Here is a 26,889-nt window from a genome sequence, read left to right as displayed (position 1 = left end):
TTGTGTCCTTCACACCCCAGATTGAAGGACAGTGTGTGTCTCCCTTTTGGTGGCACTCCCCCCCCCCCCCCACCTGCCCCTTATCCCCCCCTCCCCCCCCACCTACCCTTGAACACAACTCCTTATCATTCAGCTTCTGTGATTCTCTTAATTCAGTTGTCATTGTCAGATGGCATCACTTCCTCTATTTCTCCCCTCTTCTCTTCCTGTTTGTCAACTGAGTGCGTGCTTGTAGATGGACACACACACACACACACTTTCAACTTCCTGGAGGAGTATTGAATCCACCATCTAACCCCTCCCCCTGATCTCAGGCCCCGCCCCATCTTTCCAAAGCTCGTTCCTATTGGAAGAGATTCCATAGAGTGTCACTTCCTGTCGTCTCCTACCCGTTTGATATGTCTTTTCAGAACTGAGAACTATCGCTCCCTGTCCTCCTCCCTCCATCCCCCTCTTCTTCGTGTGTTTTGTAGTGGTTCCTCTAAGAACCTCGTCTTTGCCGTCTCTCTTAAACGTTAAGGATCTGTTAGACTACCTGTAGAATACCGTTCTCTGCACTCTCCTCTCCGCACAAGAGCTTTGCAACCGTGTTCTGAGGGGGTCTTCGTATCGTCTGTTAATTCAAATGGTTCTTTTATTGATGTGCATATTATTGTGTTTCCGTTCTTATGTTGGGTGTCTGTTCCTCCCTAAATGCTCACCAGCTGTTTGCTAACTTTTTGGAGCTTCTTTGATGTCAATATTTGCTTATGAGCACTTACCCTCTGTCTCTCTCTGTTTCTTCCCATCTATCTGGTCAACCTGGGAACAACTCTGTCTTACTCAGAGACTGGCGCTGTTAAACATGTCCCTGACCTTGAGCGACAATACTGTGGTTGTAGATGTAACTAAGCTTAAATAGATGTTCCTGTGGAACACAGTACCTGTCCCAAACCTGCCATACTCTCCAGCCTCAACTCCTGCCTCGCAGCCCCTAGACCTGCCCCTCCAGGAGAGAAGGAGAATAGAGAGACTAGGGGGAGAGGCTATGGGGGGACAGGGGGGAGTGAGGGGGAGACGGGGGTGAGACGGGGGGGACAGGGGGGAGACGGGGGGGACAGGGGGGAGTGAAGGGGAGACGGGGGGGAGTGAAGGGCAGGATGGGTGTTCCTTAACATTTGAACCCTCTAACCACGCGTCTCACAATCACACTGTCTGGTACACACACACACACACACACACTCACTCTCTCTTCTTCTCTTCTGTCCTTCCCTCCTCATCCCACTCTTCTTCATTACCTCTTTCTCTCTTTCTCTTGACCTGTATTTATCAACCTTTATACTTTCAAATTGAAGATTTTTATTTTGAAATATTCCATTGTTAATTGTTGTTGTTACTACTACTGCTATTATTGCTGTTTTTGATCTTATTGTTGTTATTATTATTATTATATTATTATTATATTATTCCTATATTATTATTATATTGTTATTATCACCCCCTTTGTCATTTGTAGCTTTTCAGCATGATCACATTCCGAAGACAAATCTCTAGACTAATTGCAAATCGTTTACTTTATTTTTTCTTTTACAAAAAAAGGGGGTCTTTTTTTTCTTGTCTTTTCCCCCCCCTCTTAGCGTGTTCAGGCTTCCATGGTTACCATGAGTGGATCTCTGGTTCACATGTTGTGTATTTTTACGGACAGATTGTTACCATCCTAGTTACCATCCGGGTTACCATCCAGTATTTTTCTCAACATAGTGTACATTCATACAGCATGGCTGCAGAGGGCCTGTTGAAAGGCATGCTGGTCTGTATCCTGGGAAGTCTAAAGATCTGGTCGTGTGCATCTGTACCGACACAGAAGTTGAACTTTTCTCAACTTTGTTTACCTGTATGTATTTCAGAGTCAAACTCACCCATGCATCAAATCAAATTTATTTGTATAGCCCTTTTTACACGCAAGCATGTCACAGAGGGCTTCACATACGCCCATAGGACTGCCCCTCAACCAACCTAAACCCTCAAGGAAGACAAGGAAAAACTCCCAGAAAAACTCCCAACAGGAGAAAAAATTGAAGAAACCTTGGGAGGAGCAATTCAGAGAGGGATCCCCTCCTCCAGAGACGGTTGGTGAGAGAGAGGAGCAGAACACAGGCTAAACATAGTCATACAGTGTCAATGGGTTTTGAAACACCAAAATCCATTGTTCAACTTTATAGATGTAGGACAGGACCGGGAGACTCGCTGTTGGCCGTCATGGAGACCGGTTTCTGGTTGACGACCAGGTCCAGCGTTGGCCGACCGACGACCAGGCAGGTGCTGACAGCTCAAACCCCCCACACCACAAGACAGAGAGAGGAGAGCGGGGATTAGAGAATGCCAGGAGCAGCTAACAGTTACAGTCATAATAGAATGAGATCCCCACCGGTCAAGTGTGGACTAGTGCAGCAATTTAACAGAGCAAAAAGGGGTATTTGATGCAGCCCCACACACCAAGACAGCGACAGCCCCCCTCGGTTAGAACATGAAATCTGTTCCAGGGGAAATAACTCTAAAATAACTTATACTTATAGAATAAGGATGAAAACAACCCGTCCCCCGTTGTCTCCAACTAGTAACAGAAACAATAACTAACAATACACAGCAACGGAAACAGCAACAGTAACAATATACAGTAACAGGTTTACTTTATTTGTAACATCTAGATGTAACATCCAGATGGGGCAATGTGAACATATAATTATAGCTATAATTACAATTTAAAATTTACATGTGATACACACATAGGCAAACACACCCCAGATTTACATATAATGTAAATACACACATAGGGATTGCATTGAAACCGCACGCAGTCCGTAAAAATGTGTGAACCAGCTGTCAGACATTGATACAGTTATGCAGTACACAGTACATACATATGTAGGTATCTCTGTAGCCATTTTTGTTTGTTTGTTTTTCCTTTGTCTAATGATAGTTGTATGAATGTAAAATATGTTGAAGAAAACATAGGATGGTTTTGTCCAAAACTGTAGTTCCCCCAATCAATGTTTCCTACAGACCAAAATATTCCCCTCAGAGACACCATATTGGTTATGATGGATGATAAGAGATATGTTTATAATACAAATATATTGTATACGTTCTTCTTTTTGTACAGTACTTTCCTATACATTAGACTATGTTCTTAAAAGAAAAAGACAAAAAAGACACTGCAGATACAGAATATTATTAAAGAATACAAAGTATATTACTAAAAGATGCCCAGTATAACAGTTTGTTTCTGTGGCACCTGCAGGGTTATGTCGTTACCGTGAGGGGGTGTGGCCAAAAGGTACAGGTGTGAGCCACGGCAGAAAGAATGTACGCAACTGATCACTGATCGGCCAATCGGATCCAGCCACCTGTAGTTCCACCCCCTGCCGTTAGGTGTCACTGTAGATATGCTCATAGACGTATATATATATTTACATGACCGAAGAAGCAGGTGTGCCCTCAGACATGACTCTCATCTCCACAAGCCTCAGATTTCTTCACGTGAAAGGTGTTTGTCTGAAGTGTCAGGCGAAGGTCTTACATTAAGCTCTTCCTCACTGTCCCATGCGAAGAGTATATTTAATACAGAATAAAGTCAGTTTGCAAACACCTCCCCCACACACAGCGGCACGTACTCATACCATATTATGCGTTCCACTAACTTGCACACACCCCAGAAGACAACATATACATTAGACTACCACCGATCCCAAACCCAGTGCCTTGAACACAGACTTCACCTCAGTCTGTCAACAACTTCACGTCAACACAACACGGGTAGGCCCAGCTTCTTCGAAAGCCTCATATAAACACCCAACTCGCAGCGAATGACTACTACGATTCTAATTTGTTATTTTATTGTTTATTTCCTAATCGCGAAAAAACACTACAGGTAACATGTTAACCATCATACTCATGGCAATACCAACAGGAAATGTGAGCGACAGGAAACAGGATGTCAGAGTGTTGGTGACAGTGGAGGCAGATTCTCCTCCGTGTGATGTAGGCTGAGGCCCCTGTTCCTGTCTCAGTCGTTTGTATCGTCTAATAAAGTCTTTATCTTATGTATTCTCCGCATGTCTCTACTTATTCTTTCTGCAAGCATCTGACAGTGTTGTGTTTGTATTGAGTACATTTGTTTTTAATCTAGAGGAGGATATTTACAAGAGGAATACTGTCTTGATGATCACTAAATGAGTAAATACATATAATTGATTGAAACTTAAATTACCACCTTTTACGTGGTTAGGGTTAGAAAAAAACTGATTGTTGGGAGTTGTGTCCTTGGGCAAGGCACTTTACCCTACTTGCCTCGGGGGAATGTCCCTGTACTTACTGTACGTCGCTATGGATAAGAGCGTCTGCTAAATGACTAAATGTAAATAGGTACAAATAACCAAGCATGACACAGACGTGAGAGTAAAAGCAGTTTTTAATAACAGGTTAGAAAGAGCCTATGGTGTGAGGAGCGTTACATTACACAGCACCATCAAAGCCAATGGAATCACCAAGAAGCAGCTCTGCCCTTAGACAAGGCCAGCACAGTGCCCATAGCATGGTCTGAAAACAACATGTTACAAACATTACAAAAACATTACAGTGGTCAAGAGATCAATATGTTTTTTATACTCAATCACATTTCTCATCAAAATCCCTCATGTGGACAGTAGAAGTCTGCTACTCCACAAAACGCCAAAGAGGGGAAGCTAATAACGTTTCTTCATACTGTAGGAGGCATCACACCGGGAAAGATTGGCTAGCTTGTTTGAGATGTCAGCAGGGCGATGGATACTAGTTGAAGAAGATGGGTCTGGCTCGACTCAGAGGGTTAAAGAGAAACACAGTCATGCTGGTCTGTCACAACGACGCACCAGAACATGAACCCCAAACCCCTTACCACACACTGAACTCCCTTCCTGACGTCTGTCAGTCTCCCACGCCTCCCCCCCTCCACCCCTGACTCCAAACCCCACCCTTTCCCTGCCCAATCTGTACACTGCAGCACCCCCAGCTCATTGCAACACAGCTATGTGCAAGAGTAGTCTCAAAGGATGAATACAAAATAATAACAACAGATATGGATCATCATTCCAGAGAGATGGCCACTCCTTGACCCCCCCCCCCCCCCTCCTGCTGGTACTACCGTCAGACCAGGAGGCTGTACCCCGAGTCTGAGGATTCCCTCGAAGCAGGGAGAAGTCATCATAAGTGCTTGGTTTACGAACCACCTCCATTACAGTCCCTTGTGTACATGTTGACGTCAAACGTGGTCGTCTTAATTCCTCCCCTTAATACCTCCACCCTTAATACCTCCACCCTTAATACCTCCCCCACACGTTACAGAGTCCCCAATCACACTGGCCTCGACACCAGGCTCCACCTAGACACAGACACCCAAACACACAGACGTGATGATATCCGTGCACGCTCAACCACCGTCTAGGGACATGAACGTCCAGAGGATTTCCCATTATTTACACCAGTGTAAATATCACGCTTTCATTTTTCGTATGAAAGGTCCGTGATACACCAAACAGTCTCAGAAATGTAAGACTGCAATACAGACGTTACGATCAGACAACAGCTTGTCTGGACGTGGGACATTAACTTCAAACGTTGAAACCTCAATAACACAATCGATGAGTCACTGTTTACTGTCCATCACTATGACGTTGTCTATGGAATGTGAGGTTCTCTCAGTGGTACAAAAGACAGACATCCATCCCTTCTCTCACGCTCAGTAGCAAACAGAGATGAAGTATACAACCACAAATAACTAAGGTCGCCTTGTTTTTCAGGGGGCGGTTATGATCATTATCATGTTTTTGTTTTTCAAAAAGAAAAAAGCAGTACAAAAACTCGGACACAAAGTTGTCTCCGATGAAGGTCTGTGCGTCGTTAGGGAAATAGCGAAACTGTTCCTTACATAGAAAACAGTAAACAATACATGGTCATCGTGATAAACTTTATCTGAGAACACAGAGAGGCTCCAGGGAAAGGAGCAACAGACATGGGTGGGTGACTACCACCCCTGGGTCCATTACAACTATCAGACACTTAAGGTGAACTTGATTTAGTTCACCCGCTACAAAACACGTGTGACAGTCCCCAAATGTCTGGAGGTATATTGAACGCGCCTAAAGCTGTCTGTTTTCATGTGCTTGATATACGGCATGTCCTGTTTCCACCTCAGGTCTGCCACCTCAGACCTCCATCCCTCCCCTGGGGCAGGGGGGGGGTGCACATAGGCTGACTCCACCCCCCTTTCCCACCACCCACTCCTGCTGTGAGGGGATTCAGGACACCCCTCTCCCCCTCCCCCTCCTGCTGTGAGGGGATTCAGGACACCCCCCTCCCCCTCCTCCTCAGGCTTCTTGGATGGTGTCCCGCTCACTCGCCGTCTTGTACAGATACTTCCAGATGGCATAGTAGTGCACGGTGGCCGCCAGGGCCACGAACACGTGCCAGATGGCGTGGGCGAAGGGGATGACGCCGTCCGACTTGAAGAAGACCACGCCCAGGCAGTAGATGAGGCCCCCGAACGCCAGCTCCACAAGACCCTCCGTGTTGCTCTGAGAGAGGAGAGGAGGAGAGGTTAGCAGGGGGGGTGGATGGAGAGGAGGGGGAGAGAAGATGGAGGAGGAGAGGAGAGGTTAGCAGGGGGGATGGATGGAGAGGAGGGGGAGAGAAGATGGAGGAGGAGAGGAGGAGAGGTTAGCAGGGGGGATGGATGGAGAGGAGGGGGAGAGAAGATGGAGGAGGAGAGGTTAGCAGGGGGGATGGATGGAGAGGAGGGGGAGAGAAGATGGTGGAGGGGAGGACGAGAGCTTAGAAACCAAGATGACTCGAGGTTAGAATCCAAGAACCAAGTTGGGAGAGGAGAGGGAGAAGCGGAGACAGAAACGAGGGGATAAAAGGTTCCATGGGTTAACATGTGCAATTAAATCCCTGTGGAAGTACACACCATATCCTGACTCTGTACACTGAACACTCCAGAACAGCATAATGCAGCAGAACCTACAGGCTGTATTAGCACATCCCCGCCACCAGAGGTCAGCACAGACCGCACAGCAGGGGGCAGCACAGACTGCACAGCAGGGGGCAGCACAGACCGCACAGCAGGCATATGTTTACAAACTAGTCTAATATATATACACCTATGCCAGATATAGGTATATGATGTGCTTCTATATGTGTGTGTGCTACTGTGCTGTAGACAGAGAGAGGTAGGAAGAGAGAGAGGTAGAAAGAGAGACCAAACAGAGAACTTTACCATAGATGTGATGACCAGTGCTGGGAAGAAACCCATGGTGAGGTAGAAGGCCAGCTCCACTAGCTTATACCTGCGACACACACACACACACACACACACACACACAAAGTTACTGCATCCATTCACATGTTCTCAGTTTGAGCTACCTTGGAGTTATAGATTAGCTGACAATAAGTGGCCTATTTCATCTCAAAAGTCTAATAATGTATCAGCTCTCTCCTAGTTTAAGAATAAACGATAAAGAAACAGATGTTGGGATGTAAACTTCTGCAATATAAAACACTGTTGTGTCATTAACCTTCCCTCAAAGAAGAGGAACATCTGTATGTTTTGAGTCTGCAGACTACAACTGGCACTCAATGAAAACACAGTCACTGTGGGGAGTCTTACATGGTTAAATACCTAGACCTTCTCCGAGAAAAGATACTTTACTTCTAGAATATATCAACATTACTTCTAGAACACAGAATACATATACGTACTTCTAGAATACATATACCTTAGTTCTAGAATACATGGAGCTTCCTTCTAGAATACATGGAGCTTCCTTCTAGAATACATGGAGCTTCCTTCTAGAATACATGGAGCTTCCTTCTAGAATACATGGAGCTTCCTTCTAGAATACATGGAGCTTCCTTCTAGAATACATAGAGCTTACTTCTCATGGTAGTAGAATACATAGACGGTCCCTGCCACGGCCATGAGCCACACGAACCAGCGCATGTGAGCGGCCACAGGACCCAGCTCTCTAAGGTTCAACCTGGGGGGAGGACAGGAGGTGGGGGAGGTGGGGGAGGGGTGGAGGAGGGAGAGGGGGGAAGTAGGGAGGTGTGTGTGTGTGGGGGTTCAAGTTTATTTTCCATTTGCATCAGGTACAAGTACAGGTACATTGGAATTGTGATATTGGTGTGTGTGTGTGTGCGTGTGTGTGTGTGTGTGCGTGCGTGTGCGTGAGAGGGTCTTACCAAGGTGTGTAGGAGGCAGCAATGAAGAAGTAGATGACCACCCTGTCACACATGTGGAAACACTGCTCCATCGACCTAAAACACACACAAATACACTTCCTTCACATACAGTTCCTTCACTGGCACAAACCATCACTTCCTGTACAAGCTGTTGTGAAAAATATGTCTGCCCAAGACTATCACTAACTAGGTGTTATGACAGATCTGGCGTCCCTGGTCTAACTCGAGGCAGGTGATGGATCTTGCATCCCTGGTCTCTCACCTCATGTGGCTCTTCTTCCAGGTGATGATGTGGAACACGGTGGAGACCAGGAAGAGCGCACACAGGCCCATGCCGTACACCAAGGCAGTGATCTTCTCCCAGCCGTCGTCGGACAGGCGGTGGAGCAACGCCATGCCCACGAAGGCTGGTACAATGAGGAGCTGAGAGAGAGAGAGAGAGAGAGAGAGAGAGAGAGAGAGAGAGAGAGAGAGAGAGAGAGAGAGGAGGGAGAGACAGAGAGAGAGAGGGAGGGGAGAGAGAGAGAGAGAGGGGAGAGAGACAGAGAGACAGAGAGAGAGAGAGAGAGAGAGAGAGAGAGAGAGAGAGAGAGAGAGAGAGAGAGAGAGAGAGAGAGAGAGAGAGAGAGAGACATATACAGTGTGATTGAAGTGAGTAAGCGAAGCACAAACGACATCTTATTCATATTAAATCCTCATCAATAATCACTGAATTTCATTACATGGCGGAGACTACAGCCTTCTAGCAAACGTTCGATGTTACTCTAGCAGACCGACTCACCGCATGAGTGTAGCAGTTTGCAGCGTGCTCATAGCGGGTGGGCTGATATCGGCAGTTTGCAGAGGCCCGACGGTTCATAAACCTGTTATAAAACATGGAAAACAAACACATGTAACACATTAACACATGTAACAAGGTGTAATGAACAGGAACTCGTTACAACTCATGTCAAACATGACACGCATTAAACCATTAACACATCCGCCTTGTAGGCAACGTTGTTATTTTGACTGCTAGACTCTCCAAAGGTATGTTTTGCGCCAGTGTTTTGGTCATGGTTTTTTGACTACCTAAGTTCAGTAATTCCATAAGAGCCAACTCATACAAAGGCGACAATAGCTCAGATAACGGATTTCAGACGTCTGCTACTGCATTCTCGGATGCCTACAGTACTTCCTTTCAACCGTTTTTTGGATGAACAGGAAACGGTTCGGTGCGCTGTCACTGACAGTACATGCTTCGATTCATATTCTGACTATCATCAATTGCTGCTTTTAACAGAAATAAATTAAGCTCTAAAACAAACAGTAAGGCTAGCTATAACGTTAGCCAGCGAAGGTACAGATAAAACAAAGCACATTATATCCAACATGGGTATTAGAAGGGTTTGCCAGTGGGTTATTTCATAGATTATCTTCCAATACAACAGCTAGCCAGTTAGCTAAGATAGCTTGATGACAGAGTCAGGCAGTACTAGTCTCTTCGCAACAACGCAACATGTCATATTGACTGGCAGACAGCCACGTTAGTTAGAAGAAAAACTTGCCTTTGGAAGCTGTTCATTCTCTTCATTTTAGTGCCGGACATGGCTTTCCGCTAAGTTTCCAAACAAGAAAATATATATATCTCGCCAAATAAACGAGCCAGCAAGCAAAATATCAAAGAAAGCCGCTTTGGTTTACTGTGTCATCCACTACACTAGCAAGCCCATCAGACCACTGTTAGCGATATTTTCTCTCCCCCCAAAACTACCGACATAACGCTATTTTAGTCTTTTCCTAATCATTGTGCCGTAAATAAGGACAATCATAAAATCGCCTAATCAAATTTGTCCATGAAGCAACAGCAGAAGCGCTTCCATCAGATCCGCCCCAGCCAACAGCACCCCCGGTTATCAGGATCCTCTCACACAGTAGAAAAATGGAGCTAGCCAGCTAGCTAAAAAACTGAAAGGAAGCGATGACAAAATACGTTGATTGATAGACATTTTCACCAATGAAAAGTCTTAAAAAGTTGGCTACGTTCCCATCGGTCCAATCAATGATCAGTTTGCCATTGTCTGTTAATTTGCGTACTACGTGTGTAGTGACGCTGAGAGTAAAGTGGAAATATTTACTACAAAATAATGTAGCGGTAATCCATCAACTGGACAAGGCTACAACGTTGCTTTCCATTTCAGTCTAACAGGACATTAGCTGCTCTCAAATGACATTCACATCATATCAATTGTCCTTTGTTTAGGTTTTGTCTAAATCGGTGTGATCCGTTGGCAACTCAAAGTGCAAAGGCTACATGGCATTGCTTTGAATAGACTATACAAACAGCCCACACATTGAACAACAGACGTTATCAACTCAAAAATGTAAATAAAGTCAAGGTCAATAAACTTTTGATAAACCATCTGGTGTTCCATGATGACTCATGCAGTCTTTTAATTATCAAAACATCACAAATAACGTAGGCCTATTCTATAAACACGTTATGTTCAGGGATGGCAAAAGTACACACATCCTTCACTCAAGTAGGCCTAGATGTAGCCTACAGATACTCATGTGGAAGTTCTAAGACTTGAAAAGTTGAAGTGCTGCTGACTACATATACTAAGGAAAAAGTATTTGAAAATCTTTTTTCAACCTTTCGAAACTTGTTTTTCACACACAGTGAAAGGAGAGGAGAGAGGAGGAGAGGGGAGAGGAGAACAGACAAGCCTAAAACAGAGTAGATTAAAGCATAGCAGAGAACAACAGAGTAAAGTAGAGTATAGTAGAGTCCTCATCAAGTACTCATCAATGATGCCAAACTTTTTTTTTTAAAACTTTTTTCTTCCCACAAATTATTTTTTTAAAGACAACACAAAAAAGGTTCACGTTTTAAACATGAACCTTTTTTGTGTTGTCTTTTTTGTGTTGTCTGGCTATTTTCAACCTTTCGAAAGGTTGAAAATATTTTTTCAACCTTTCAAAAAAAACGCACGCACTCCCTCACAGAACATTTTGAAGGGATCTGTTGATGACTGTTGCATAATTGTTCTCTAACTGTAAGTCAGTAGGTAACACTGTGTTTATGTAAGGACCATAAGTGTGATAATACATCCTGTTGTTATTATTTCCATCTATCTGTCTGTCCATTCGTCTGTCTATAATCTATTTTTATGTGCACAATCTGTGATTGCAATCTGCATTTTCTTCCCTGCAGACTTGTGAGTCTTTGAGGAAAAGACTGCATTACCTTAAATCCAATCCCACTGTGTCACATCTAGTGACATATACAGTAGTGATGTAATCCTGTCCGCCTCCGGGACTCTTCGTCAGTATTACAAGGGTCAAAGGTCGACAAGGATTACAGAAGCACAGTAGGTCTAATCTATATTGTCGTCAGAGAGAGAGTGAGAGAGAGAGTGAAAGAGAGAGAGATAGAGAGAGAGTGTGAAAGAGAGAGAGAGAGAGAGAGAGAGAGAGAGAGAAAGAGAGAGAGAGAGAGAGAGAGAGAGAGAGAGAGAGAGAGAGAGAGAGAGAGAAGAATCGTTCTACTTGATGAACGTTCCATCGTATTGTATATAAGAATTGTAGCTCACATCAGATTAGGATTATTTAGGTGGAAATTAATCTTCAGAAGCATCTAGGATTTAGGTTTGAGCACTAGAACCTAAACTTTGAAACTCCAAACTTGTAGTCCACATTTGTCTCACTGTGTGACTGTCCTCCTGGAGGTAATGAGGGTGGATTCTCAGAAGGAGGATGGATGAGGCTGTACACTGGAAGAGTTAAACTCTGGCTGATCCAAAGATATAATGGGACTGGGTCATGCAGGATATGGGAGAGATTCAAAGCAGGGGATGTCATGGAAGAAGATCAGGGTTGGAGAGAGGGATTTATTCATGTTGGGGTGATAGATTGTTAGAAAGTTAGAACAAACGAAGACAGATAGAAAGATAGATAGATAAAAAAAGAAAGAAAGAAAGAAAGAAGGAAAAGGACCTATTCAAAGAAGAGAAGGGTGGTAGTGATAGAAAGCAGATAGAAGCAAACAGAGCTGACTGAAAAGGAGCAGAAAGATGATATCTCTCATTGTTTACAAGTTGCTAAGCGTGCAGCTGTGGAGCTGTCATCTCTCAGGGGGTTGAGAGGGTGATTTTAGCAGGGACCACGGGGGGAAGTGAGACACCATATGCTAGCTTTAGTAGTGTCAGCCTGCCCTGGCAACAACCGAGCAACACTCCTAGAGGCTAAATGACTAAATGTAAATGACTAAATGTAGAGGCACCACGCTCACACTGCTAAAGCTTTTTACCTCCACACGTCAAATCGACATCACTCCCTAACGTTTGATACCACACTAACACTTGTAAAGATTTCTAGGTCTGAGACATGCATCCTGGCAGAAAGACAATCGCCGGCTTTAGAAGATCAGGAGAACTGGTTAGTTTCCACAATCAGTATAGAACACATACTGCTTCTTCGGTGTGGACAGTCAGTCCTGCGACGAGCACGCAGGGTCTATGAACACCTGTATCATTGGCTCTCAAACTGCCACACACACCCCACCCCTCACCCCTCATGCCCCACAGAGAAATAGAGACAAAGGTAAGAGTGACTAAGTCAGAGTTCATAGAAGGAGGATATGGATTAGGATCATCATGTGTGTGTCAATGGGGTGAAAGACCACTGAGGTGTTACGCTAAGAAGCGTCGGACAAAGATGGGATTGCCCCTTCGTGTGACCCCTGCCGACACCTCCCCTTGACCTACAGCTAGTCCCAGTGGTATGGAGCTGTTTGACTCATGCATTTGGAGACATGAAGCTAGGCTGCGTTGTTGACATGGCAAGCAGTCTTCTTGTGACACACCGGGGGCACCCGTCTCCTCTGAGCCCCCCCCCCCCCCCCCCTCATCCTCCAGGATAACAGCGGCTTTGTGGAGACACGTGATGCAGTTAAACAGCTCAGTAATTGGTTTACAGTTTCATGCCAGGGTAAAAAGAGTCAGCTTTCTGTTGGGTCCACGGCTGGTCTGACGATAACTTTGAGGAAAACGGAGTCTGATGCAGGCCTTCCTACTGTCTCATGCAACTAGCTAGTTCTGACTAGTTCCTGCTGCAGGCTGCATGTGTGGTTATGCGTCGCTGGCTGTGAGGCGATGCAGCATGCTACATGCCTGGCTCGATAGCAGATGGCATCAGGAAATTATGCAGTTGTGTTAACTCAGTGGTAGAGCAATTTAACTGCAGGCCATAAGCACCTGGGTTCAAATCCCACCCTCTATGGTGCTTTCTCGAGCATGTGGCGTGCCATTAACTCAAGACCTGCCACCAAAGAGAAACGGATTACAGAAATAGCCTCTCACTATCACACAAGTCTAGTCTGTTGCCAGATTAGAATGCACCGTACCATGCCACAGTTGCATGTTGTTCTTTAGAACGTCCTCTAGCCAAGTAAGTCACATTGACTGGTAACAGGTAGTTTGGCACTCAGAATGAAGACCAGAATTGGGTATCCTTTTTTTATCCTCCTAGACCAAGCAATTTATTCATGTCCACCACATTGGCATTGAGGTGGGGCTAGTATATTTGCAACCATTATGTAATTATTTATTCTGTCTAGTTGAGAGATGTTTGGCTTTTTGTTGATGTCACAAACATTTGAACAGCCTCAGGAATGGCCGTGAAATTCATGTTGCAACGTTTCTTATTTATCCAAATGTTCATGTTATATGAAACGGAAATTTTTTATAAAGTGTATTTTTAATCTAAAACTTTTGAGGTTATTGTTCTTTTGGATCCACCTTTATTACACAGATCCCTGGATGGGCTTAGGACAATAGTTTTATTGCTTATTGTGGCCTCAACCTTCTTTAAGCAGATTTTTGGTCACTAGGACTCGAGCGGGAGGCTTATGTGTCATCCCAATCAAAAAAGCGATTTACAAATCTCCTGGATGGAAATGCCTTTTAGATTCTAATACGCAGTTGAACATGGTACACAGCAGATTACCAGAGATTACTGACTGGACACTAGGTCCTCTCAGGTCCCAGTTAGTGATATCAGCTTTTGTTTTTTAGTCCACCAAAAAAAGGACACATATGGGTAACCAACCATGTTCTCGCAGTAACATTCCCCCACAGGGTGACGTCACAAGCACTCACTCACTCAGATCATCACTCAACCGGCAGCAAGCAGCGTTCACAGAGCAGCGGGTGTTGCCGTGTAAGTAGACAGTAATCTTTTATTTGTGGAGAGACAATCGAAGATAAGTTGCATGTGTTGGAGAGGTAATCACCGAGAGCTAGTCTTTCTCAGTATGCGGGGAGATTAGACACACCATATAGGTGTCTGTCCTCTAGGTGAGATCCTGGACTGGGCTATTTCAGAGAGAACTGTTGGCAGAGCCTGCTTCTGTTTTAGGCGTCTGGATGAGCGTCGGGGGCAAGGCTTTCTCCGTGTTGTTACTTCCATTTCAGAGCCGAGGCTGCCGGGTCGAGTGATTAATTAATTAATTGGATAAATGGTTAATTGGTTAATTGGTTGTGACACCTGATATGTTGTGTGTTTTACTTTATCTACTGAGGGTATTGAGGTATGGCTGTCACAGCAGCCGATGTCAAGCACCTGCCTTAGCTGTTCCGTCCATGTCCTCCAGAACTGCTTCATCTCCTCCTGGTGGGTGTCCCTGTGTGGGTGTCCCCGTGTGTGGGGGTCCCCGTGTGTGGGGGTCCCCGTGTGTGGGGGTCCCCGTGTGGGGGTCCCCGGGGGTCTCCAGTCCCCGTAGGTCAAAGACACCGTAACCCTTGAACACATAGGATCACGCGTGATCTGCTTGAGTGGTCCCAGCATCGTGCGATCACGTACAGTTAGGTCCATAAATATTTGGACATTGACACAATTTTCATCATTTTGGCTCTGTATACCACCACAATGGATTTGAAATGAAATAATCAATATGTGCTTTAAGTGCAGACTTTCAGCTTTAATTTCAGGGTATTTACATCCAAATCAGGTGAACGGTGTAGGAATTACAACACATTTGATATGTGGCCCCCCCCTTTTTAACCCTTGTGTTATCTTCGGGTCATTCTGACCCATCAGTCATTGTGACCCACCGTCGTATTGCGACAACTTTACCGCATACAAAAACAAAGTGAAGCATTTTCTTTTAACCGTTGGGCTGTCTCAGACCCCCCACATTGCAAAGGTTAAAATAAATTTATTTTTATTTGTTTTTGTAGTGGGTAAAATTGGGTAAACACAATGATGGTTCATTATGAACCTTTGGGTCATGTGACCCGAAGGCAGCACAAGGGTTAAGGGACCAAAAATAATTGGACAAACTAACAATCATAAATCTAATTGTCACTTTTAATACTTGGTTGCAAATCCTTTGCAGTCAATGACAGCCTGAAGTCTGGAACCCATAGACATCACCAGATGCTGGGTTTCGTCCCTGGTGATGCTCTGCCAGGCCTCTACTGCAACTGTCTTCAGTTCCTGCTTGTTCTTGGGGCATTTTCCCTTCAGTTTTGTCTTTAGCAAGTGAAATGCATGCTCAATTGGATTTAGGTCAGGTGATTGACTTGGCCATTGCAGAACATTCCACTTCTTTGCCTTAAAAAACTCTTTGGTTGCTTTCGCAGTATGCTTCGGGTCATTGACCATCTGCACTGTGAAGCGCCGTCCTATGAGTTCTGAAGCATTTGGCTGAATCTGAGCAGATAATATTGCCCGAAACACTTCAGAATTCATCCTACTGCTTTTGTCAGCAGTCACATCATCGATAAATACAAGGGAACCAGTTCCATTGGCAGCCATACATGCCCACGCCATAACACTACCTCCACCATGCTTCACTGATGAGGTGGTATGCTTTGGATCATGAGCAGTTTCTTCCCTTCTCCATACTCTTCTCTTCCCATCATTCTGGTACAAGTTGATCTTGGTCTCATCTGTCCATAGGATGTTGTTCCAGAACTGTACAGGCATGTTTTTTGGCAAACTCTAATCTGGTCTTCCTGTTTTTGAGACTCACCAATGGTTTACATCTTGTGGTGAACCCTCTGTATTTACTCTGGTGAAGTCTTCTTGTTGACTTTGACACAGATACGCCTACCTCCTGGAGAGTGTTCTTGATCTGGCCAACTGTTGTGAAGGGGTTTTTCTTCACCAGGGAAAGAATTCTTCTGTCATCCACCACATCCACTGCAGGAGAACACAGTGTGACACCATTTTGTGTCCACACAGTGTGACACCATTTTGTGTCCATACAGTGTGGAATTTGAGCTGTCAAAACAATCCAGCGTCGGAGAATGATGTTGGGGATCAGCATTGTTCAGTAGAAATGTTCCCTTGGTTTTTGCGTTTTAAAATACAGGTTTGATACAGGTATATCCAGTAATGACACAGACACTGTTTAACCGCAACCCTGAATCAGGCAGCTTTACTGCTGGGAAACTTGACTGTTTCATGTGCGTCAGGACCAGGGGATCAAACCCATGTCTCTTACTATCATCTACCATAAAACCACAAGGACCACTGGGTATTCAGGTCACATATGGAAGGACATCTACATCACAGAGTTGTTCCCAACATTCACACTACACATTCTGACCTCCCTTTACTCTAAGAGTCTTACCACTTCATACCAGTCATCGCAGAACGAAAAAAACATCCTGGAGGTTTAAAGGTTAAATGTGGGCGTACTCAAACCATGTTCACTGTCGAGTGCCCTACACATTCCCTGACAGCTGAAACAGGAATTCCGGGATTTGATGTTGTCGTAGCCCAAAACTGTATTTAGAATCACACACTTACTGACTTACTCTGGATTTACAGATAACCAATCAGTTTGCTGCCTTGTTGTGATCAGTGATTACTGTGTCGCTTTGTGCAGTGGGAGTTCCATTGTTTGAATCTTTGTTGGCTTGACGACTGCAAGGTGTAAGTCAACACTTCATATCTGTCTGTGGTATGACAAGTTTCCAGTGAGTACATTCCGTCTGTCTGTCTGCCTGCCTGCCTGTCTCTCTGCCAGCCTGCCTGTCTGTCTCTTTGCCTGCCGGTCTGGCTAGCTGTCTGTCTCTCAGCCTGCTTGTCTCTCTTTTATGTTCCCGCTACAACTGTCTGCCTGTCAATACCTGCCTTACAACCCTTATTATTTCAAGCTGTTAAAATTTTACCCATCTTTCCACCTTTGTCACAAGAGCGGGATGAACCACCATAGACCCTAGGCCTCCGAACCACTTGTGCTACAACATCTTTCTGCCCTATTGAGGGCTGAAACCACTTCACAGACAGTGTCCGTCAGAGTAACTTGTAGCTTAACCTTGAATTCAAAACACGTCGAGGAACATGGCCACTAAGATGAAGATGTGGGCTTATGCAGGTCAAGACCTTCATGACAGAAACAGATAACTTATCCTGCCCTGACCCTTGACCTCTGGTAACGACCTGGTGCTGTGACCTCACATTGCCTCAACATGCTTATGTAAGACATCACTGTTCTGATAACACCACAGCTATGTGCTGGGCAATAGACTGTGGCCCAATCTGCAAACTGCATTGCAACACACTGTACTTTACACCAAATACTAAAATTCACTGAACAGAAAATCCTGGACAGACTGACAGACAAACAGGCAGGCAAGCAGGCAGGCAGGCAGGGAGACCAACAGACAGACAGACAGACCGACAGACAGACAGGCAAACAGACAGACACACAGACAGATGGATTGTCAGACAGGTTACCATCTCTTACCGTCTCAGTCTTGTCTGGTGGAGGTCAAATCCTAGCATCGTCCTCTCCAGTAGGGTTCAAACCCCCCCACTAAATCACAACGTAGTAAACGTCTTCAAATAAAATAATAAAGGTGACTGTACAAACAATTGATATATTCATTAAAAAAGACAAAGCGGAAAGAGATAAAAACATAAATATGTACAAAAGTGGATCCCGGTAGTTTAGGTTCCAGAGGGAAGTGACAGTGAGTCTCTCTATTTATATCTCTCCGTATCTCTCTCTCTCTCTCTCTCTCTCTCTTTCTTTCTGAACTCCGTCCTCCTGGACCTTAGACCATGGTGCTCTTCTTCTCCCTGAAGTCCTGCAGGCCGGGGCTGGCCGGTTCATGGTAGGTGGTGATCATGTTGGAGGTGTCCCAGCGAGCGGGCGCCGAGGCCGGGGAGCTCTGCATCACCACCAGCCTGATGGGAGACTGCGTGGGCTGGGGGTCTGGAGCGTACTCCTTGGTGGGGTCCTTCCCCCGGCAGTCGTACATGATACAGGAGATCAAGAAGACCAACAGCAGGATGACGTAGCTAACGATGAGGATGCACAGGTTCAGAGTGACTGGGTCGATCTCTTGGTAGTTTTCCAGAAAGCCCATGGTGGAAGGCTCATGCTGTGAGGCCCACGAGCCTGGGAGAGCGTGTGAAGAAGCGGAGGGGAGACGAAGGGACGCGACGGAGGAGAGGCAGGCGGAGGACGGCTGACTGCTCTGGAGACTGGATCACCAGGTTGGCTGGTGACAGCAGGGCTTACTGTCTATCCTCTAACTCTCTAGATCCCCTCTCTCTCTCTCTGTCTCTCTCTCTCTATCACACACACACTCTCTATCCGCTAACTCTCTCTCTCTTTGCTCTATCACACACCCTCTCTTTCTCCGTCCTCTCGCGCTCTTACTTTTTCCTCTTTCTTTCTCTAGCCTCTTGATCTCCTCTCACTGACTCTCCGCTTTCTATCTCAATGTCCTCAATACTTCTTATCTCACTTGATATATCTCTCTCTCCTCTCTGTGCCTCTCTCTCTCCCTCTGTCTGTCTCAGGACAGTGGATATACGGCTTTGTGGTAAAAATACTTGAATCCGTGCCACTCGTCTGCCCTTGACTTCACTGCGATCAATGATTATGGCAGCTCAGTTTAATAACTAAAGCCTCAGTTGTCATTTCAACTGCTGTGTCCCCACAGCCTGTGTCCTCCACAGGGGACACTGGTGGAAGTGACATCATCATCTTCATCATCTTCATCAAAAAGCTTACACAGGCCATATTCATTTCTACAACAGCATGTGTTCATGGATTTAACTGTGAGACCTTCATGGGCAAAGTCTGTTACATGGAGCATGTGTGATGTGTGTCTCTCTGTGTGTGTGTGTGTGTGTGTGTGTGCGTGTGTGTGTGTGTGCGTGTGTGTGTGTGTGTGTGTGTGTGCGTGTGTATGGGCAAGCTGACACATGTGTGGATGTGAGCACATGTGAGCTGAAATGTGTGTGTTCACTGGTGTAATCTTAATCTTGATTGTGAGTGGGGATTGTGAGTCAGCCATCTGGCTAAATAGAGAGCAGAGAGAATGAATACAACTTTGAAAAAATAGCCTTCTCTCTCTGTCTCTCTCTCTGTCTCTCTTTCTGCAGCTGTTTCTAGTTTTCTCTCTGGGTTCTGACTGGCCTCTATCTGCTGTGGTCAAACAGTAGTTTGTTTACTTATTGGGAACGTTTACCCATTCAGATATTTGTAGGAAGTTTTGATCCCTTGGTAGTATTTAAAGTGTTTGTTTGTGCCAGGTCGGAGAACACAAACAGTCTCTCTCTCTCCCTCTCTCTCTCTCTCTCTCTCTCTCTCTCTCTCTCTCTCTCTCTCTCTCTCTCTCTCTCTCTCTCTCTCTCTCTCTCTCTCTCTCTCTCTCTCTCTCTCTCTCTCTACCTCTCTCTCTCTCTACCTCTCTCTCTCTCTCTCTCTACCTCTCTCTCTCTACCTCTCTCTCTCTCTACCTCTCTCTCTCTCTCCCTCCCTCTCCCTCTCCCTCTCCCTCTCCCTCTCCCTCTCTCTCTCTCTCTCTCTCTCTCTCTCTCTAACTCGACGCTAGCGAGCTAGAAGGGTTAGTGAGGTATCAGGAAGGGATTATCACTGTCAGCCTTCCCCCCCCCTCCTCCTTTCCCTTCTTCCCTCCCTCCGGCCTTTCCTCTCTCTCTCTCTCTCTCTCTCTCTCTCTCTCTCTCTCTCTCTCTCTCTCTCATCTCTCTCTCTCTCTATCTCCAGTCAGTAATCTCTGTGAAATACACACATACTCTCTCAAACATTGTCAGGGGAGTGGAGGCATGTACACCAACCTATACATCCTCATATATATGTAATACAATAGATCAAATAAATAATAAGAATCAGTCCGTATATACATACATATACTGTACACAAAGTAGGCACACATAGACATAGTAAGACTGTACTTGATCACTATCACTCTCTCTGTCTCTGCTGCTGTTTAGTGGTCGATGGTTCTCTGGTGTAGAAAGTGAACACACACCCCAGCAGCAGTAACCTCAGTTCACCAGCAGAGGGCAGTGGGGAACAGTGAGACATGAACACCAAGCAGCAGAGGATTGTCACCTTTGACCCAGAGTCCACACAGGGGACAAACACACACTTACACACTCACACACTCCCCGCACTACTGATTCACAAACGGATACTTCACATCTAGAGATTACACCTTGACCTTGAAATAATCGATCTTTCAGGAAAGAAAATTATAGATGAGAGGTCAAAAGAGGAGAGGGGAGAGGAAAGGATGGGGGGGAGAGGAGATAAGAGGAGGAGGGGAGGGAAGGAGAGGATGGGGGGAGAGGAGAAGAGGATGGGAGGGAAGGAGAGGATGTTTTTGCTGTTGTGTTCCTCAGGAATGATTAGAAGGGAGGATATATTTGGTTTGTCTGTCAGTGTTGGGCCCATGGTGGGGTCGATCCTGGCCCAATCAGGAAGACAGATCTTCCCCGCTGGCAGGAGTGGTGCCAGGGTGTCTCTTGGGGGGGGGGGGGGGGGTCTGAGGTGCAGGACAAAACCTGAAAGGGAGAAACTCAGCCCCAGCCTTGACTTCCCCACTAACCACTGAGCTCCACTTTAAACGTACGTAAACACATAGTCCATAAGTCTGAGTTTCAAGAGGAGGGTGAGTTCAGGGGTTAGGGCACTTGACTCCAGATCAAGAGGATACAGCATCAATACTCCCTCTGGGCTCGACGTCATTATGATCAAAGAATCAGCTCTTAATGAATACATTATAATTAATTTACAGACCATAATTATTATTTATTGACCTGACCCATTGACCTGGACTGGAGTCATTGACCTTGTCAATGGATTATTGTACTTAATTGGTGTCAGGTTACAGCAGTGCTACTTTTTTTTAAAAGTCAGGCTTCTCTCCCATGTTCTCAATCTCCTTCTCATCTCCCTTCTATCTCTCCCCCTCTCTCTCCCTCTATCTCTCCCTCCCATCCCATCACCCCCTCTCTCTCCCTCTATCTCTCCCCATCCCATCACCCCTCTCTCTCCCTCTATCTCTCCCTCCCCATCACCCCCTCTCTCTCCTCTATTCTCTCCCTCCCCATCACCCCCTCTCTCTCCCTCTATCTCTCCCTCTATCTCTCCCTCTATCTCTCCCTACCCATCACCCCCTCTCTCTCCCTCTATCTCTCCCTCCCCATCACCCCCTCTCTCTCCCCTCTATCTCTCCCTCTATCTCTCCCTCTATCTCTCCCTCCCCATCACCCTCTCTCTCTCCCTCTATCTCACCCTCCCCATCACCCCTCTCTCTCCCTCTATCTCTCCTCCCCATCACCCCTTCTCTCTCCCTCTATCTCCCTCTATCTCTCCCTCCCCATCACCCCCTCTCTCTCCCTCTATCTCTCCCTCCCCATCACCCCCTCTCTCTCCCTCTATCTCTCCCTCCCCATCACCCCCTCCTCTGGAAGGACAGACACAACTCCTCCTCGTGTTTGTTTATCTTCACTGCGTGCCCCTCCCTGATCACAGACATCCTGACCGCCTCACACACTCACACACATACAGCAGTCTCACACACACACACACACACACACACACACACACACACACACACACACACACACACACACACACACACACACACACACACACACACAGCTACATAAATATCCAAACTTCAGTGCAGTCCTTCAATATGAAACACCTCAACACTCCAGTCATCTTGTGTGTCCACACCACTCCTCATCCCCCACTTCTTGTCCTCCTTACACCACTCCTCATCCCCCTCTCTTTGTCTTCTCAGACAGGCTGTAGAGAACTGTACAGGGAACGGGAAGGCCAGTTTACTGGACATGAGGGAACTATTAGTCTAGGATCCCTGTGGTACGGAGAGAGGGAGAGAGAAAGAGAGAGATAGAGTGAGAGAGGGAGGAAGAGAGAGAAAGAGAGAGAGGCAGGCCCACCATGTGTTTGTGGCTTAGGAGGGAGAGAGGGGCCCTGTTTGCGTGTGTGCGTGTTTACAAGGCACGTGTGTGTCTGTGCATGTGTGTTAAGGAGAGAGAGAGGAAGAGAGAGAGAGAGAGAGAGAGAGAGAGAGAGAGAGAGAGAGAGAGAGAGAGAGAGAGAGAGAGAGAGAGGGAGGGAGGGAGGGAGGGAGGGAGGGAGGGAGTAGCTCTGAGCAGGCCTCATTGGTTCCAGTGTTAAGTCAGAGGGGAGCAGTTAAAGCAGATGCCCTGACCGTGTCCCCTAGATGGTGACCTGGGACGGCATCAGGCATGCTTGGACCCACACACACACACGCACGCACACACACACACACACACACACACACACACACGCCTGTGCTGCCTTGCTAGGCAGCGTCCGGAGGAATGTCTATGGAGGATTAGGGACATGCTCAGTGACGCCTCCAGACCCTATTAAAGACACGCAAACACACACACACACACTCACACACACACACACACTCACACACACACACACACACACACTCACACACACACTCACACTCTCCCATCTCCCTCCCTCTCTTCTGCTCTTACCCAATCTCTCGTTCTGCATCCAGCCCTCTACCCCCTCTACCCTTCTCCTCTTCCTCGTCCCGTACCCTTCTCCCTCGGTCTCCTCTCCCTTCTATCCCTCCTCCCTTTCCTCTCCACTATTCCTTTCCCCTACCCCCTCTTCTTCTCTCTTCTCCTCCCCCTTCTCTCCTTCGCCCATTCCGCCTTCCTTAAAGTGGAAACAACTTGTTCGTTGTCTGTTGGGACTGTCAGTGATTCAACATTCTCCTGCTGCACTCATGAAAGCAATGCAGAGTTCCGCGAGCATGTAAACACTCACAGAACCAGAACGAAAGAACACTCCAGAACACACAAAGCATTCCAGAAGGATGGGTTGTTGCCACGGTGACCCCCAGATCAGAAATGGGCTTGAGATGGACTGCGGAGCTAGCAGAGAAAACCTATGAAACCGAGTTCTGTTTCGGTGAAGTCGTCCAGCTGTTCAGATGAAAGCCCGGAGCGGCTTCTTCCCATGACATCACGGCGTTCAGAGCACGACCCGCGCTGCGAGGGGAGTGGACACACCTTCTCATTTCCTGTCCCAACCTTCGCAGTAACTCGCTTCATTTGGAAAAGGCCGCTTGTGCCTGCCAAGACGTTTCTTGGCACACAAGCAGGAATACGATCCTGGAAAGCCCGATCGGAACACCTTGGTCTCCCTCGCTGGAGTCTACACCGATAAGAAAGCTCTAGTTTTAGTTGTGCTATAGTATTGGCTGCATCATAGCGTTAGCTGCACTGTAGCGTTAGCACTGTAACTTTGAACCACTACTGATCTAACGTAGCTTTAAATATACTGAAGGTGGACTGTAGTTTGAACCATACCGTAGCGTTAACTGCACTGTAGCATTAACTGTACTGTATACTGTAGCTTTTACTGTACTTACATTGAGGAGGATGAAATAATACTGAAATGATACTTTAGTAATGCATCTTTAGCAATACTGTAGCATTAGCTGCAGGCCCGATTGTACTTCCGTTTACAACGATATGGGCATGGCTCAGTGGTAGAGCACTTGACTGCACAGGTCAGAATCCCCCTGTGCATTACTATGGATGAAAGCGTCTTCTATGAAGACATTTATACTATAGCTTTAGCTATACTGTAGCTTCAGATGTGCAGTTAAGTAGCTGACTATAAGGCATGCCTTTGTATTCAAGCTGTCTTGTGTGTGGTATCAATCATGTGAATAGTTAAGGTCTTGACATTAGGTGTGTCATTAATCATGTGACTGGTTATCATCTTTTTTTGTGGGTTTTGGAAACACATGACAAGTGTAATTTCAACAGCATGGTGTGTGGAATACTCCCATACGCCAAAATGTTGCAAACAAGTCAGCCGACAGCAGCCAATCCTTTATTATTATTTTTTTGATGTGTGTGCATGTGCATTTGGGAAACATCAAAGTGTGTGGGAGAGAGAGTACAATTGATTGCGTGTGTGTGTATGTGCTGCATGAGTATACGTGTGTGTGTCATGTGTAACGGACAGAGGAAGCAAGAAAGAATCTGCGTGTGGTATCAAGGAGGGATGAAGAGGAACAGATACATCAAGACCGAAAAGCGATGAATCATTGATTAACAAACAATCCTGCCCTGTGTTTCCCAATGCTGGGCTGTTGGCACAGGGCTGACAGGGCAGAGTGAAAGCAGATTTCCTGTAGCGGACGTGATGGGGAGGGAGAGGTTCTCTGCTGTTCCTGCTGGAGTCTGGTCCTGACACCAAGCAGAGGGTCAGCAGCACCTCTGGCTGACAGCAGCGATAGCTGGGCTGTTTTCACAGCCCGGCCAGAGGGATAAGATAGTCTGAGTCCGGCGGGGGTGGAGGGTCTCCAAGGCCTTGTCCCAGTCTGGAATCACTGGAACGCTCTACAGTTCTAACGGTTTTCCAAAGCTCAATGGAGAGTTCTAGAGTTCTCTTGAGTGAGGTCCAGAAGGAGCTGGCAAGGAAGTTCCGAAGATCTCATCATGGTGTTCTAGAACAAGCTAGCTGGAGAGTTCTATAGTTATCCAAATGCCTGTGTGCAAGAAGGAGCTGGGGAGTTCTAGAGTTCTCCAGATGGGTGTTCTAGAACAAGCTAGCTAGAGGGTTCTGGAATTCACAGGACAAACGGGCTTCACTTCACTTCTCTAAAGAAAGATGCCAATCTGTACATTTGACCAGGTATGAATGGATCTGGTTAACCGTGCTTGATGGACGCCTCACGAGGAGAGAGCTTCTGAACCACATCAGCCGTCGAGCTTGCAGGAGGTGAACACAACAACAAAGAGCCCCCGCGACACTCTGAGACTTCCTGGTCAGGAAGGGAGGGCCAGCAGGGTGGACAGGAAGGGCTGGCCCCCGGGGATCCAACACAGCCCAGGCATCTGACAGAGCCGAGCGGCCCCAGGGCCGGCTCGCACCACGGGCTGGTCCGCACCACGGGCTGGTCCGCACCACGGGCCCAGTGCTGGGTTCTGGGTTTAGTCCTGCTCCAGACGGCCCAGATAGGAATCTGGATCGGGGGAGAATGTTTCTCCTGGATAAAAGGATCGGAAGGGAGGGAAGACCAGTGGTGAGTCTGAGAGTGTGTAGGAATCGAACTCAACCCAAACAATAGTTTGGGTTGTAAGGGCCTTGCTGGGCTCAGGACAGATTTGGACTGGATAAAGTAGGTAGGTAATGAGAACAGGACAAGGTGGAGTTGGCAGGCAGGCCCCAGGAGAAGCAGTGGGCAGCACTTCACACATCCAGGCAACTGGCACAGCAACAAAGGCTGGCACTAACAGGGTTCCACCAGAAGGTGGGAAACTTCTGGGATCAAACCCGTGTGTCTCTCTCACCAAGCACAGCGTCTAACGCAAGACCTAAAGGACCTCCTTGTTAATGGAGGCTCCGAACCGCCTCTACTACATCTGTGGACTGAGGCCAGGGTGACCTCACAGAGAGATCACGTAATCCTGAAAGTGTTTCTGTTCCGGGTCATTCAAGGTAATCATGCAAAACGGAAGCTTTCTCCATGGGTTCTGGAGTCTGCAGGAATCTCCAGCTGTTAGTCACATTCAACCACTTCTCCACAGTCCCTCCAGGCTCTGGTCTAGTTCAGCTGACTGTACAGGATCCCTGTAACATCCAGCTCATTATCTTTAATTGTGCTTATCCTGTCTTGGCTCCAAACAGACACGCCATTACCCCAGATCCCGGCTAGAGTTCAATTCAATTAAAATAACTGGCTGTGTTGGGAGTTTCGAGATTTCGAATTGAGAAACACTGCACCTTAAACCCGCCCCCCTCCAACTATCCCAATGTTCCCCAACTCCCTCCAGCTCCCATCCCCCCCCAGGACTCCCCCTCTTCCTCCTTTCCTCACCCACCAGGTCCCTCACCTACCCCCACTGAGGCCTAGTGATGTACAGGTGCTCCTCTTACGCAAGCCTCCATGTAGTTGTAGTGTCTGGTGTCACAGGGACGCATAGCAACGCAAATGCTGTCTATTAATACATGCTCCGGGACCTGGTTATTTCTGACTGAGTCAAACAGGAGAGGTCTTCCTCATCCTCTTACCTCTCAGAACTGTGTGGGGTAAAGGGACTTATTTATCTCTGTCTCTCTCTTCTTCTCTTTCTGTCTCGCTCTCTCTTTTCCTCTCTCTCTGTCTCGCTCTCTCTCTTCCTCTCTCTCTGTCTCTCTCTCTCTGTCTCACTCTCTCTTCTTCTCTCTCTATCTCGCTCTCTCTTTCTCTCTTCCTCTCGATCTCTCTGTACCTCTATTTGTATCCATTTACATTACATTTATGCATTTAGCAGACGCTTTTATCCAAAGCGACTTCC

At 46.5% G+C, this 26,889-nt stretch overlaps 2 protein-coding genes across 5 annotated transcripts; both read right to left on the bottom strand.

Annotated features, from left to right (window-relative positions):
- Positions 1 to 6,357: 6,357 nt before the first annotated feature.
- mmd (monocyte to macrophage differentiation-associated) lies at positions 6,358 to 18,267 on the bottom strand. Of its 4 annotated transcripts, none has more exons than XM_062486651.1 (7): positions 17,999 to 18,216; positions 9,038 to 9,119; positions 8,519 to 8,679; positions 8,257 to 8,331; positions 7,950 to 8,051; positions 7,292 to 7,361; positions 6,358 to 6,590 (listed from the first exon to the last, which is right to left on the bottom strand). In XM_062486651.1, the coding sequence occupies exons 1-7, from the start codon at positions 18,034 to 18,036 to the stop codon at positions 6,384 to 6,386; spliced, it is 735 nt and encodes a 244-aa protein (XP_062342635.1). In that variant the 5' UTR covers positions 18,037 to 18,216; the 3' UTR covers positions 6,358 to 6,383. The 4 variants fall into 4 exon arrangements, with proteins under 4 accessions (XP_062342635.1, XP_062342625.1, XP_062342616.1 ...); XM_062486641.1 differs by lacking the exon at positions 17,999 to 18,216 and adding an exon at positions 9,804 to 10,328; XM_062486632.1 differs by lacking the exon at positions 6,358 to 6,590 and having other exon boundaries at positions 6,790 to 7,361; positions 17,999 to 18,267.
- Positions 18,268 to 18,307: 40 nt separating this feature from the next.
- Positions 18,308 to 19,009, bottom strand: LOC134040926 (small integral membrane protein 36-like). The gene has a single exon (XM_062487110.1). The coding sequence runs from the start codon at positions 18,621 to 18,623 to the stop codon at positions 18,309 to 18,311; it is 315 nt and encodes a 104-aa protein (XP_062343094.1). The 5' UTR covers positions 18,624 to 19,009; the 3' UTR covers position 18,308.
- Positions 19,010 to 26,889: the final 7,880 nt, after the last annotated feature.

This window comes from Osmerus eperlanus, chromosome 2 (assembly GCF_963692335.1).
Source record: "Osmerus eperlanus chromosome 2, fOsmEpe2.1, whole genome shotgun sequence".
In the NCBI taxonomy this organism is placed as follows: domain Eukaryota; kingdom Metazoa; phylum Chordata; class Actinopteri; order Osmeriformes; family Osmeridae; genus Osmerus; species Osmerus eperlanus.
The sequence above is the reverse complement of the archived record's forward strand: the minus strand, read 5'-3'. Positions and strand labels throughout refer to the sequence as shown.

What these genes read in the sequence shown, in the direction of transcription:
- mmd (XM_062486623.1), bottom strand. Translation starts at nt 9,844, where the DNA reads ATGTCCGGCACTAAAATGAAGAGAATGAACAGCTTCCAAAG. An exon ending in AGAATGAACAGCTTCCAAAG is followed by an intron (nt 9,120 to 9,803) that starts GCAAGTTTTTCT and finishes GTTTTATAACAG; the next exon opens with GTTTATGAACCGTCGGGCCT. An exon ending in GCTGCCTCCTACACACCTTG is followed by an intron (nt 8,052 to 8,256) that starts GTAAGACCCTCT and finishes TCCTCCCCCCAG; the next exon opens with GTTGAACCTTAGAGAGCTGG.
- LOC134040926 (XM_062487110.1), bottom strand. Translation starts at nt 18,623, where the DNA reads ATGGGCTTTCTGGAAAACTACCAAGAGATCGACCCAGTCACTCTGAAC.